General features: G+C 38.7%; 1 protein-coding gene across 2 annotated transcripts in view; it reads left to right on the top strand.

Annotated features, from left to right (window-relative positions):
• Itga1 (integrin subunit alpha 1) overlaps positions 1-15,795 on the top strand; it is a 152,988-nt gene that overhangs the window by 121,132 nt on the left and 16,061 nt on the right. For both annotated transcript variants that reach the window (XM_031360506.1, XM_031360505.1), the window contains 7 exons: positions 314-424; positions 2,127-2,336; positions 4,191-4,271; positions 6,741-6,817; positions 8,774-8,863; positions 10,216-10,318; positions 13,895-14,008. In XM_031360506.1, the coding sequence (XP_031216366.1) occupies positions 314-424; positions 2,127-2,336; positions 4,191-4,271; positions 6,741-6,817; positions 8,774-8,863; positions 10,216-10,318; positions 13,895-14,008 (786 nt within the window). The remainder of the gene's footprint in view (positions 1-313; positions 425-2,126; positions 2,337-4,190; positions 4,272-6,740; positions 6,818-8,773; positions 8,864-10,215; positions 10,319-13,894; positions 14,009-15,795) is intronic.

The raw sequence follows: 15,795 nt of genomic DNA, 5'->3' as shown, positions 1-15,795 counted from the left end.
TTCCCTGCCATAGTCTAGAGCTCTAGGGAGTTCCCTGCCATAGTCTAGAGCTCTAGGGAGTTCCCTGCTATAGTCTAGAGCTCTAGGGGAGTTCCCTGCCATAGTCTAGAGCCTCCACTTTCCCTATAGCCTTTGTCAAACAGGAAAGCCATGGTATACCACTTCAGTGAAGGAAGGGCTGGCTGAAGTATGATATCAAGATAGGTTCATGACTGGAATGTTCCAGTATGCCCCAGCGGTAGACAGGTGCCACAACAGAGTCATAGCATCCAGTGAATACAACAGCAGTGACAAGTGTTGTTTCAACTTGTAGGATAAGCATGATTTTCAGGACTCCGTGAGAGTGACTTTGGATTTTAATCTCACTGATCCAGAAAATGGGCCCGTGCTTGATGATGCTCTGCCAAACTCGGTCCATGAACACGTAAGATTCACAGTGTCTCTTTGTGAATGTATTAGGGAAACTAAAAGCACACAGACACAGAATTTAAACCAATCACGGTAGGAAACAGACAGGTTTGGCACTAGAGTGCTTTTCATCCAGATGTGCAGGGAGCAGGATGGAGGCATGTAGGGAGGGAGGGAAGGAGGGAGGAAGGGAGAGAGAGAGAGAGAGAGAGAGAGAGAGAGAGAGAGAGAGAGAGAGAGAGTCACTGGCTTGGCTTGGGCTTTTTGGGACTTCAAAGCCCACCCAAATGACAAAAAAGCCTCTTCCAGCAAAGCCACACCTACTTCAACAAGGCCACACCTCCTGAACTGTCACAAACAGTTCCTCTAACTGAGAAGCAGACATTGAATTATGGGAGCCTATGGGAGCCATTCTCAGTCAAACCAGCGCAGCTTGCAACATAAAGGAGCAGGGCAGCACAAGTGCCTCCTGTGGGCACATTACCCCAAGAACAAAAGAGATAGGAAGGGACTGAGCTGGGCTACCTCTGTTCTATTCCCAAACTCCAAGTTCACCAACACATTTCTGAGAGTGAGTGAGGGGACAGAGAAGGAAGGGGCATCACAATGACAGCCACAATGGAGAAAAACTATAGGGGCACAGAGCTCATGGTTCTCATTCGTTCATCTGCCAATATCCCCGCAACCTTCCAAATACATCTATCATCTCACATGAAGCAAACATGGATCTCAGTCTCACCTAGGACCTGGGCTTTCAGCAGTAATGAAATGCCATGCTGTGAAGAATTTCAGATTTTGCAATACTTTCTATCTAGTCTGGGGACTCAGAGAAAGCTGCACGTGGTTGTAACTCTTAAGTCGAGCCCTGCATGACTGGATGACTGCACCTTTTACAGTGTGGGTGGGTGAGGGTGCCTGTGAAGATGCTAAGCCACTGACGCATCTTACGAAACTTGGCACTGCAGTTGAAACCTCAGCGCAGAGGTGAAGCTGATATAGCATATGGCTAGACTCAAAGGGCCAGAGTGAGATCTTCAGGGGGATGGTGCCACTACCCAGACTATAGACATTTTAAAGGACAATGTGGTTCTGTTGACACCATTTAGCTCAGTGGGTAGCAGGCAGATGCTGTTTAAAGACCACATCTGCCACAATATGATAAATAACTGGAGGAAACACAGGTGCTGGACACCAGTACAACAGGCTTCTTTAATGTATAGAGGGGATGGAGAGGTGACAGGGGACTTGGAAGATATGGAGAGTAGGCAAGGAAGGACATGTGTGATAGACTGAATAAGGGGAGGGTGGAATTTAAAAAGAATCAAGCGAAGCTTCCAGATACACGGCTGGATCATACCTCATTCTTTTTACTAGGAAATCATAGAAATGAAGTTGTGTAGATGTAGAGCTTGAGTTCTTGACTTGAGCTTTAGAAGCTGTCCTTCATTGGGAAGCTGATATTAGTGGAAAAGATCTATGAGAACTACCTCCTTTAAAGGACTTGGAAATTAAGCCCACACGTTGACATTTATCCTTTTCCCCATAAAGCCGGCAGTAAATGTAACATCCCATAAGATCTCAGCAAGACGATCACTTTCCTCATTGAGCTGTCTCTCTTACTTGGGTGCCATACCATTTCTGTTACACAAATTAATAGGATGTTTTCAGTGATGTTTACTTACGCTGTGAAACATGTTCGTTCCTGTGAACCGTTTCAGATCCCTTTTGCCAAAGACTGTGGAAACAAGGAAAGATGCATTTCAGACCTCAACCTGGATGTGTCCACCACAGAAAAGAGCCTGCTGATCGTCAGGTCCCAGAATGACAAGTTCAATGTCAGCCTCACAGTGAGGAACAAAGGAGACAGTGCATACAACACCAGGACAGTGGGGCAGTATTCTCCAAATCTGATTTTTTCAGGAATTGAGGTAAACATACTGTTTATCATTCGTTTTCTTAGTGATTATTTATTGAACCTATTTTTCATGCTACTGAGCTAATTAATTTAATAACGTGGATTTGAGCAGAGTAGAGAGCTGCTTTGTTAATATTAGAATACACTAGTAGTCACAGTCACAAGCTTTTAAAGATATTTAGAAACTTTCAGTATTTTATTTAGAGTGGCCAGTGCTCCTAGTCACTGGGCCGTCTCTCCAGCCCTCACTCACACCAAGCTTTTTGGTTTTTATTTTTCCCTTTGGAGAGGCATGTCTCTTTTCAGACTTTGTATTTTAAGAAAGACAGCTGATAGTTCCAAATTCTGTGTTTCATAGAGTCATCAAGCCACTGAAACTAAGATTCAGCCAGGAAAAAAATATAACCAAAGCTAAAATCATCAACAGAGACACAGAGAGGAGTTCATGTGTTAAAAGGAAAGTCTCCATTTGAGAAAATCAAGATACTTTTTTTTTTTCTATGAAAAAATTCTTACGTTAGCCAAAGATTTCTCTTAGGAAATCTGTATTATTTATTTATAATGAAAGGGTTCTATTTGGCAATAACCTACCTGTATATCAGACTCTTTATTAATTTGACACTAATCCCCTACATAGGATGCTGGATCATTTGTCAGTATTTTCATATTTGAACTTAGCTTTTGATTCTGATTCCCAAATGTTATCCTACAAGTTAAAATCCTATATATATTTATATAAATAAATTTGAAGTATTTTGATTCACACTAAAATCAATAGTGCTAATATGAATATTTTTATTTATATTAAAAACTAATACCTTTGGGTATAGGAATATAGTTAAATTATAGAAAACTGCTTTGTTATGTATAAGACACTGAGTTAAATAATACACTTGTATACACACACACATTAATACATAGTATTAAAGCATTGTTGTATAGTTTCAATAAATTTAAATTGTTACTGTTAATTCACTCCATTTCTTCTGATATCATTTGGATGTTAACAGAGATGGACTCATATAAGATCATTTGTTACTATAACATATTTTGTTTTCAGAATTATTTATTTATTTATTTATTTATTTATTTATTTATTTATTTTGGTTTCTCGAGACAGGGTTTCTCTGTGTAGCCCTGACTGTCCTGGAACTCACTCTGTAGACCAGGCTGTTCTAGAACTCAGAAATCTGCCTGCCTCTGCCTCCCAAGTGCTGGGATTAAAGGCGTGCGCCACCATCGCCTGGCTGTTTTCAGAATATTATGAATATGAAAAATTATAGAAATGTAAAGTGTAAGTATAATGTGGAGAAACATTAATTATCACCAGATTGTCTCTGGAAAGGAAGCTATGCTAAGAGGCACTGCCTGTATTCTCTTCTGCTGGCTTTCTGGCCATGGCAGAAATACCCATAGTTCACAGCTGGTAATTCAAAGTCCTTTTCCTGCATTGAGGCCTTTACTTGTATTATGTGCTGAGTGGAATCAGAAGGTGAATCCTCGTGGTTACACGTTAGAGCCTCATTCTTGTGGAGGACTCCAGACTCCTGGCCCTGTCTGATGCTCTGACAGAGCAGATGCGAAGGCTAGCATCCACCACTGCAGCTTCCTGAGCTTGGTGCTGTCTGTGCTCCTGTTTCCCCTGACTATTCGTGCAAGACAAGCGTGCTCTGTCCCAACAGCGCCCTCAAGTGTTGATTTCAGATCTCTATGAATTATGGAAAAGGCAGTCCCCAGGTGCTGTGATGCTCCTCAAGCATCTTGGAAAAGTAACTCCTAAGGCATAGCTGAAAAAAATTCTAAAAAGATAGATGTAAATATTTCACCTGCATTTCTTTTCTGAATCTGTTTTTTTTTTTCATTTTAGGGGATCCAAAAAGATAGCTGTGAATCCAATCAAAATATCACTTGTAGAGTTGGATATCCTTTTCTGAGGACAGGAGAAATGGTGAGGAGCCTGGGTAAAACATAAGTAGCTGTTGCCAAAGAGAAGTGATATGCTCAAAGCCAAACGCGTAAATCCTAATGCAGCCGTTCTCCACCTCCCTAATATTGTGACACTTGAATACAGTTCCTCATGTTTTGTTGCTACTTCATAACTGTAATTTTGCTACTGTTATGAGTTGTAATATAATTATCTGATATGCAGGATATCTGATATGCAACCCCTCTCTCGACCCAAGGGGTAATTTATGTTGATAATTATCAAATGCAAAGTTTTCAGCCTGCATTTGCTATTTTTGCGTGTCTCTAAAATCTGTAGATTGAAATTTAATCCCTAATATGATAGCATTAGGAAGTGGTAACTTTGGGACTCACGGCTTCACAAAAGAGGCTCAAGAGGGTTTCTTTACCCCACCTGTCACACGATGCACACTGTCCTCAGAGAGGAGGAGACCATAACACTCTTATCTTCTAGTGCTTTCATCTTGGAGTTCTTAGACTCCAGAGCTGTGAGACAACTCTCCCCACCCCACGGTTTCTGAATTACATGAATTAACAGTCTAAGTTATTTTGTTATAGAACCTCGGGAAGATGCAATCAAAAGCTGAGTGATTTATATGTCACATTCAAACAAAGAGGCTAAATATACAATAGATAATCATTTTATGTTCCTGCCAGTAGTGAATGAGAGCGCTGATGTGGTGTTGTTGTTCTTGTTCTTGTTGTTATTATCGCTCTGGTGGATGTGAAGCAATGTTTTTCTGTAACTTGGATTTGCATTTTCCTAACAGCAAGAAGGGATGATGTTTTGAGTAACTTTTCACACATTCACATATGCACACATGCATGAAACCACAGTCTTTGGAGAACTATATGCTATAATCCTATTTTTTTTTTAAGACAGGGTCTCTCTTTGAGCCCAGGCTAACCCTAAACTTAGGATATAGCCCATGATGTCCAGAACTTCCAGCAATCCTCTTGCCTCTGCCTCCTAAGTGCTAGGATTCCAGGATTCCATGTCCCATTCTTTACCTGTATTTAAGTTAGGCTGTCATTTGTGCTATTACATTATAGGAGTTATTCAAATAGCCTTGAGACTTTTAGTTTCCTTCCAAGAATTTTATGATTTTTTTTTTGCTCTTACACTGATGTCCATGTGGAAAACTTCTAGCTTATGTGTATTGAACAGAGTCCAACTTACACGTGCATCTGAATATATAGTTGTTCTGCACCATTTGAGGAAGGCACTAGAATTAAATATTTCCTTCTCTTCCAGCAGTTCTCCCTTTTGCTTGGGATAAAAGTTTAAATCAAAATGTCTCTTAGGTTATACAAAGCGTGACAGGAAAAATTTGCAAGCAATCTCAACTTGGGTTTCACATTTAGAATATTCTTGGGTTCCAGATCTAGACTCTCCGTTTAAGTATTTCAGGGTTCTTTGACTATACAGTAAGCAGCTCCCTCAGGCGTGCTTCTATGACACAGAGACCTGGAAAATACCAAGACTCAAGCGTCTAGGCTAGATGTGGAAGTTTAAGAGAGATAGCAAACTCCATCCAATAATAGACCGCGACCCCTTTGGGGGTTGAATAATCCTTTCATACGGGACACATAGCAGATATCTTGCCTATGAAATATTTATATTATGTTTCAAAACAGTAGCAAAATTACAGTTATGAAGTAGCAATAAAAATAATTTTTGGTTGGGGTCGCCACAATATAAGGAACTATAGTAAAGTCATAGCATTAGGAAGGCTGAGAATCACTGCTGTACTAGACTAGAGATCAGTACTCCAACACAGGGAAAAACATCTTTCTTAAAAGAACATTATTTTGTTTTTCAGTCTAAATTAAGATTATGTATGGGAGGGAAGAAAACAAACAATGGGGGGCTGGAGAGATGGCTCCCAAAGGTCCTAAGTTCAAATCCCAGCAACCACATGATGGCTCACAACCATCCATAATGAGATCTGATGCCCTCTTCTGGGGTTGTCTGAAGACAGCTACAGTGTACTTACATATAATAAATAAATACATCTTTAAAAAAAATAAACAAACAATGTTTTGCATATGTGCTATGATACAGCCATGCTAATCTTGTGACCCTTAAGGTCCTCTGGGAGCAGGGGAGGCAGCTTTCTGGTACCTCTTGCACAAGGGCATTAATCCCACTCATGTGGCTGCTCAAGACCTGTTATCTACCAAAAGGACTGATCTCTCATATCGTAACATTAAGAACTAAACTTGGGCATATAAACTTTGAGTGAATAAAACATTCATACTGCAATATGAAAAGCATATTACAAATTCACCTTTATTGTATGTATTTATGATGAGGTTATACTTTGTAAGACGATGTTTCTTAAGTAATTTTATAATTTCTGTTTAGGTAGTAAATTTATATAAACTGTATTTTACTGAAAGTTGATGTTTTCCTCATCTGTTACTTAAGATATCTATTTTAATTTCATAGGTTACCTTCAAAATAATATTCCAGTTTAATACATCACATCTCTCAGAAAATGCAATCATTCATTTAAGTGCAATAAGGTTGGTTTATATGTGTGTGAACATGTATGTATTTGTGCATATCATGTCTTTTATGTAAAATTTGGTTATTTTACTTTGTAGAATTACTGGCAGCTTCTTGAAGCTTGTATGACATCAACAGAAATTAGCAGTCCATGAACCACTTTGCTTCACAAAAAAAAAAATACCATGGGGGTAATTAGCAAAAGTAGAAAAATTCTTACTCAAAACAAATAAAATCACTGATAATATTAGCTGTAGACTATCTTGTAGTTGCACATCACTCATATCTGCCGAACTGTATTTATAGTTAACAGAATCTTCTAATTTTAAACATTTCCTTGCCATCTATCAAGGTCAACTGAATAATCACATGGTCTTCAAATTTTATGGTACCCTTTTATACTTCAATACATTTTACTTGAATCATTCAAAACTTTTCAACATCATCACAGAACACATGCAGGAAAACAGGCACTAAATCAACACCAGCAAAGTTCCTATGAACTCAGAGACTGAAGCAGCATGCACAGGGTCTGCATGGGTCGGCACCAGGTCTGGGTGTATTTATGGCTTCTAGTTTAGTGTTTTTAATGGGATTCTTGAGTGTGGGAATGAGTGGGTGTCTGGTTCATGTGCCTTCTCTTAGGTTTTTCCTTCTGTTTGTTTGTCTTGTCCAACTCTGATGTGTTCATTTTTATTTTATTATATTTGATTATTATCCTTTAGGAAACTCTTTTTTTCTACTGAGAGACAGAAATAGAATGGATCCAGATAGGGTGGGAGTGGGGAGGAACTGAGAGAAGCAGAGAGAGGAGAAACTATAATCACAATCACAACATATTATGCCAGAAAAAAATATTTTTTTAAACATAATCTTTTCTCGTACAATGCATCTATTTTCAATAAAAGGGGAAAATAAATTTTAAAAAAGAAAAATAGGTGTTGCCTTGAAAAAAGTATTTATTTGTTTGTTAGTTTATTAGTTAATTTTAATTTATCCTGGTTAGGTGAAGACAATACTACATATATTTTTTAAAGTAGTGAAAGATTAGTACAGAACTTGAAGGGGGTTTGAGCTTCCTGCTCGGTGTAGTTTTCCACCAGAACATATACTGTGAGGTCAAGTGGCATGGCCTATAGTACCCAGCATGCTTCCTGCATATAATCACTACTATAGAGATGAAAAATAAATTAACAAGTAAGAAAATGAATTAATGGATAAATTAATTGAATCAATTCAATTTAGCTCTCTGCATCTATTTATTTGGCATCTACTGCAGAAAATTTAATGATAAAATATCCATTTTGTAGATGGAAAAACAAAGGCAGAGAGAGATTAAATAACTCAATGTAAAGTTCAGGAACAACTGCATTCCCCATTATCTGGCCATATAAATTATATTTTTCCTCCAATTTTTGTTCATGACTATATGGGGCATATTTGTGTTTAACGTATATGTGTGTATAGATATAAATAAATTTCAAATATTATGACAATTACACCCAAATCAAGGAATATGTAAAAAGTAAACAACATGCATACTGAGTGCTCAATTGGGAAAGACTATTAAAGGCAACATAAGAAGATGTTAGATTCACAATTAGCTGTATGAGCCTAGTTGAGTCTCTGTACAAGGGCTTCATACATGATAAAGATAAACTAAGATGATTTGTGTCCAAATCTTTATGCCACAGAATTCCAGCAGTCTTAGCATCTTAATGATATAGATTCTTATTATTTCAGACAATTTAGATAAACGTAGTCTAAATGAGTGTGGTTTTCAATTCTAAATCAACAGCTTGGGAATGTTAGCAATGCCCAGCTCCAGTCTCCCCTCTCCTCTCGGGAAGAACAAACCAAGAATTCTATGATTTTGTATTTTATGAAGTTGCCAACATAATCTCTTTCAAGTGCATAGAGATGGTGTATAAGTACGCAAATGTAACGGTCAGTGTGACTGGGCTGTTTTCCAGCGACAGTGAAGAGCCACAGGAATCTCTTCATGATAATGAAGTAAATATTTCCATCCCAGTAAAATACGAAGTTGGACTGCAGTTTTACAGGTAGGCTGAATCCACCTTCACTCATTGTTAGCTTTCTGATCCCCAAATGGTTCGGCTAGTGTGGTCCTTGGCTGAGAGCATCACGTTTCGGGTGTTTAAAGGGACAGACACTGCAGTGCCCCTTCAGAGCTGCCAAACATGAAATTCTGGCGTGGTGTCCAGCATGCATATTAAATGACTCCTGCATAATCCACATGTACCCATGTGCTCTAGATATCAAAATACAGTGTGCGAATGACAGGACTGAGCTCCTGTTTAGTAGCAGCTTAGCAAGCCACAATCCTTGACAAAGTACAATGCTTTCTAACATGTCAGCAGTCATATTTCTGGTCACTGTTCTTCCTCATCCTGTGGAAATGGGATCCACCTGCCCATTCTTTAACGCACAACTAAAGCTTTCTCATTGGTCAGCCATTATTTTCTTCTTCTATCCAGAAATCATTCTCCCCATTCAGACCTTATTTTCCATTCAAACACCAGTCATGTTTGTAAGCTTCCACTCCACAGAGTCCCTTGCTTATGAATTCCTTTACTGAAGCAGAATTCCAAGCTTTTCCATAAAACTTTGTGCAATGCATATAAAAATATGAGAGACAACGCCAAGGTCAGCCTAGTCTAATTTTGTCTTGTTTTGTTTCTTACAGCACTTTTTCTTGGGTAATGACAGATCAGAAAGCAAGGGTTATAGGCTAGGCACTTAGACTCACTTATATGTCTTTGCCTTTGAAGTCTGTTGTCTGTTGTCTGATTTGCTGCATCCGCTTCTGTCAGCACAAAGATATTTCCCAACAATTCTCCACTTAATTTAAATCAATTTTTGGCACACATGTATGAATATCTTCTATTTGTCTTCTCTTGGCTGAAGTGCTGCTTTGAAGGACAGGCTCAATTCTACCAGGGTCATCCAAGGACGGCAACCTTTGTAGGAAGATTGAGCTTCTCCATCCAGCAGTCAGAGTGCCTTAAAATTGTGTAAATGTAAATGTTCTTTTAAAAACAAGTCTTATTTCAATTATTCAATACTAAATATGTCAAATTTTAGTCCGATTTTTCTCTAAATTTAAATGCTAGCGCGTCCATAGAAACTGTTCACTTGATAACAATAAAATTATATTTTGAAAGTTGCATATTATTTAACATACTGGCATCAAGTAAGCAAGAGTAGCTATTGAATTAAGTGATTCTTACCATCCTCAAATATTTAACTGGGGTTTGGGGGGAAAAGAATCACTCTCTATTTTGAACTCTGCAAATATTTTTATGGAATCATGTGATGTAGGGAAAGAAAGGAATGAAGTCAAGTAAAACTAACTTTACTGTGTTTTATTTTTATTTTTCCAATTAATTCTAAGTTCTGCGAGTGAACACCACATTTCAGTTGCTGCCAATGAGACTATCCCTGAGCTTATTAATTCCACTGAGGATATTGGGAATGAAATTAATGTCTTCTATACGGTAAGAAACCACCCTACGTCGATATTATAAATAATTTCTTGGTATTAAGAAAAGAAGAACACATTTTGACATTTGCTCTCTATATCCTTGCGTATTTTTCTTTATAGTTTAACTGTTAGAATATTTGGCAAATTGATAATCACTTCTTGACCCTTACGCTAAGATTAAGTGCAAACTGGTAATTATACCTTGAGTCAATTTTAAAAGCAAAAGTCTCTAATTTCCTTATAGTAAGGTATATTAACTTAGAATAACTTCCTAGGAAAAAAAATCATGCTAGTAGACATTACAAATGCAAGATATATATACTTCATATTAGTTTTAGTATAGCCAAGAAAATCATGTTTCACAGAATCTTGACAATTTCAGAAATTAATTATTTCAAAACTCTTTAGGGACTCTTTTCCTTTATTCAGTGAATCACTGTCTCTTGTCTGTCTATTGCTCTTCTATGAATTAGGTTGTAAATTTCCAATGTTAGCACCACAACCTCCTTAAGTGATATTTTCTACTACATTTTTTTCATCTTAAGTTCATTATTGCAAACATTACCTAAGCTCTAGAGCAGGCTATCGCAGAGCTTCAGTCTGGATAACCCTTATAGATTCAGTATTGTCCAAGAAGAAAAGAGCATCCAGTTCAAATGAATGATTTACGTATATGTGCCATCAAGTGATACAGCACCATTATAAATGAAGGCAGCCTTTACATTTGAGAGAGTTGTCAGCAGTGGAGAATGAAGTTCTCTTACAAAGTGGGAACAAATACACACTCTCGAGATGAATCTGTGTTCTCTGTTAAAATTACTGTGATCAGCTAGGTTCATTCTGGAAACTGGCCTGAACACAATCTCCCTGCTCAATTCTCGAATGTGATTTTGTAATTCAGACTCATTGGCTTCTGTGCCATAACAAACAAAAAGAATGAAAAGGAAAAAACTTGAATGTCGTAGTTCTTCATACACTGTAACATACTAGGATCCAGCTTCAAGATGGGAGCTCTCTATTACAAATAACATTCACGTGAATACTGACACAGTGTCTCTCTAGTTTTGCTGTATTAAATTAACTGGAGACCTGCCATCAATGTTTAGGCAGGACAGATGCCACCACTGTCGAAATTAACTCTGAAATAAATTAATTGGCTAAAAATAAAACAGCATATTTAGGCAAGACCTAATGACCTACTATTGGTAATTTTCCCTAAAAAATTACTAATGATTAAAAAATTTAGCAACACTCTTATAAAGTGCTTACTTAAATTTTTAATTTATAACACTATGAAGTTACTTAAATAAACTGTCATTCATTTGGTAAAGATGACGTTATATATTCAATGGGAAGACAATATATTATAGTATCTTAGCTACATTTGCTATTTATCAGTTTTCCAAGCTTATTCAGTTTTCTATTGTTTTCTCATTGCTGCTCATGAATAAAACAGAGATGAGAATCTAAGTCCTAGAGTTAAATACTAAGGCAAAACTGCAAACCAGATGATTAGCACAGCAACTTTCACACAGGTGACAAGTGCTGAAAGATATTTGTTATTTAGCTGTTAGAGGCCAGATTCTCAACTATCCAGTATGTCTCTGGGAAATAGCGTAACAGACTTAATGAACATACGGAGTTTTGTTTTTGTGTATATAACATATAAATGTTATGACATAATAAGTGTAAATAATAAAGACAATTAGTTTATGCAGTAAAATGCTTCTAATGTGGATGGACTATAGGAGACTTTGGTTTTCTGCTTGTTTTCAGCATTTTCCAGGGTTTTTAGAAAGATTTCTTCTTAGTAAGAAAAATACGATGAATCAGACTAGATGATCCTGACTGAATGTTGAAGAAGGGAGCATGCAACTGAATGGCTGTGCTAGGCAAGCCTTGGGTATATTACAACTACCGTGGTTGCGGACCATGTTCATATGTAAGAGGCCAGGCATAGTCAGGAATCTCCATAGTTCCAAGGCTGAAGAATGGCTTGACCTTCAGCAACTATGGAGGATTATTGCAGATCGAAATAGCTCTCCAAATAGGAGGCTTTTATTAGCTAGGCAGTCCTGGAATCTGTTGGTGAAGATTAAAGAGTTCCCATACAGCTAAATAAATATCCCAGAGGAGCCATTAATGTGCAGGACTTGGAGATAATACTTGTATGGTAGCCAGAGGGTGCACTGCATCTGGTGGTCCCAATTCAGGGACATCATTGGCGATTCTGAGTTAGGGGGATAAAAAACACATAGAAGCAAAGGTGGAAGTCAATCTGCTCATCAGACCAGTCATCAATAACCAGTGAGATAGTATCACTAGATTATGATACATTTATGAAAGGAAGACAGTGGATATCTATCTTACCCAAACAGTGATGGAAGATCCCATTTAGCTGAGGCTACAGATGACTTAGGGCTTCAGGGCACTGCAATTAACTAGGCTAAAACAACCAAAAATGTGCTAACTTTTTCTTGTGTGGATCTAGTAAATGATCTCCACCTCCAGAAACTCTGCATAGAGGCTTAGGAGAATCCTTGGTGGGCAAGATCTCTCACTATGCAATCATGTGAGAGTTCCAATCTCAAGCACTTAAGTGAAAAAGAAAGAGAGAGAGAGAGAGAGAGAGAGAGAGAGAGAGAGAGAGAGAGAGAGAGAGAGAGAGAGAGAGAGAGAGAAAGAAAGAACTCTAGGCATGGCTATGTGTGCCTGTTACCCTAGCATTGGGGAGCAGAGACATATGGATCCTGAGAGCATGCTGGCTAGCCAGCCCAGCCTAAATGGTGAACGTCTAGTTCAGTGAGAGGTGACATATAAAAGAAATAAAGCAGAGAGTGATAGAGGAGTACATCTGACCTCCCTTGACCTGCACATGCATGCACAGGGACAAGAGTTACATATGTATGTACATGCAACACACACATACACACACACACACAGAAGACATGGCAAGAGAATAATACTAGTGTTAATTTTCAATACTGATTTCCCACTAATATTTTCACTGGACTTCTCAGCCTGGATTGATAATACACTTAGAAGTGTATTATCCTACTGGGTATTCAGGCTGCTTGTTGAACCTAGCCGTAAGAGAACAATGTAATAAGTAACCTTATATGCCTCAGGTTTTCCATAAAAACAACTTAACTAATATATAGCTATAATGTCAAGTTAAATATTTTTCATGTCCCTGACTCAGAACAATGCATGCTTTATGCAAGTGTTATGGTTATCATTTGCTAGAGAGAGGAAATAGGCTGAAAGTACCTATAAAATGAATGTCCAACATCAATCCTGAAAGCACCATTCAGATAGTACATGGTAGTAGTTGCTGTTTGTTTGTTATCTGCGTCATTTGGGGTCAGTTGGAGACAGTGACTTGTAAAGTTTCATTAAAGATTTCCATATAAATACCCATACAAACATGCAAGTGTATTTATGTATGCATTTGAACATACACATACAAATACACATATACCACATGCACAAAAACATGCAAAGAAGAAAAGATCCCAAGTCCTATGTAAAATGGAAAGGATGCTTTTGAAAGAGCCAAAATGATTACACATGTATTTCTTTCCTACAGATTAGAAAAAGAGGGCATTTCCCAATGCCAGAACTTCAGCTGTCAATTTCATTCCCCAATTTGACATCAGATGGTTATCCTGTACTGTACCCAACTGGATGGTCATCTTCAGATGTAAGTAATGGATAGTTTTCAATTTTGTCATTACTGTTTCTTTTCAAAATTTCTTTTTAAAGTTCCTTTTCAAAAATTACATTTACTTATTGCTCGCATGGGCCATGGTGCACAGAGTAAGTCAGAGGACAATTTGTGGGAGTCAGTTCTCTCCTTCTACCATGAGGGCCCTGCAGTTTGACGACTCGAGGCCAGTTCCAGAGTTCACAGCATCATGTTGGCCCCCAGGGTTGCACAGATACCTCATCATCCGCTCAGCCCTCCCTCCCCCAACAGAGGTTCCTCCAGATCTAGTGCCGAATGACTATGTCCAGATTGGTGATGATGGGTGTTGTTGCTGTTTTTGTTGTTCATGACTGCTGTGTGCCCAAGTAGGCAGCCACCTCCCAGCCCTTTCTTGGGCATCTTCCCTTTGAGAGCTGTTAGGACCACATCTGTCCTCACCCTGTGGGACCGCCTGGACCCTCCCTTCCTATCCCTTCCAGCCTGGGACATACACACACACACACACACACACACACACACACCCCTTACCTCTCATGCGTGTTTTACCTGTGCTGTTTGAAGTGGCTTACTGCCTGGAATATTTATCTCAGGGAGGAAAAGGGGAGAGTGGTTCCCTGGGGGCCAAAGAAGGGCAGGGAATGCCTGGAGGGTAGTTGGGTCACCATAGTCTCTCTCTAGGAACAGCTGCTTCTCCCCCACCCCAATCCCAGGGTCCCACTCCCAATCCCCAAAGAGATGGCCCTTGTTTACAGTGAGGACTTGGTCACTGTGTCTCGGTTTCCTGAAATATGAATTGTAGTGACCCCAGACTGTAGAGATTTTTATATGTTTGGGTACATCTGCTGTGTGTGGAGAAAAAAAAATACATCAGGGGCATCAGGCTTGGCAGCAAGTGCCTTTCACCAGGGGCACTGAGACAGAACTCAAGTCACGGAGATAGCCGTGAACACTTTTTACCTGCTAAACCATCTCTCCAGCCCACTGCTCCATTTTTCAGTTGATATGTAAGCCTTGTGTTATGCATGACACTTGTCATAAGTATGGGTTTGTTAAAGAAAAACATGGAGAAGCAATTAAAAATTAATAACTATTCCCATCAATTACTTGGAACATGTAAGCTCAATATCTTGGGCTCTGGTTACAAACTACAGAAAGCAAGGAGCTAAACGTGATGGTTTATTATTTAATAGCACTGATGGATAGCAGTCCAGTGTCAAGGGCTGATACTGGAGATTCTCTGTGGGCCATGCTTGCCCTCCCAGCATCTAGTGTTTGCTGGCACCTCTGTGTACTCCTTGACTCCATCCCTCCTATGAGTCTTTGTTCATTTCTACCCCGCTGTTTTTGTGCACCCCTACTTGCATTCTTACCTGGAGAACTTCTATTTAATCATATCCACAAAGACCAAGTTCGCAGAGAAGACTGTAGTTACAAGCTCAGGATGCTCGAACTCAGGCATGCATGCCCTTTAGGAAACATGGTGCTGTCCAGTAGATTGTAGGAAATAAATGGCTGATGGATACTTGAAATGCCCGTTGCACTTTTAATTTATCTGAAGGAGTCAATTCAATAAAGAGGCCTCATGGTTTTTGTTTAACCATACATGCCTCTACACAAAAGAATAGATTACTATTTACCTAACTCCAAGTTGTCCCAGCAGGGTGGCCCCACCAGGACCCAGCAGGGTGGTACCTGGAGCACTGAATAGACTATATCCTTCTTATTACTATTATTATATAATTGTTATTGTTATTATTATTATTCTCTGTTTAGTGTCTAAA

Source organism: Mastomys coucha, unplaced genomic scaffold (assembly GCF_008632895.1).
Source record: "Mastomys coucha isolate ucsf_1 unplaced genomic scaffold, UCSF_Mcou_1 pScaffold8, whole genome shotgun sequence".
In the NCBI taxonomy this organism is placed as follows: Eukaryota; Metazoa; Chordata; class Mammalia; order Rodentia; family Muridae; genus Mastomys; species Mastomys coucha.
This window is presented reverse-complemented; position numbering and strand designations above follow the sequence as displayed.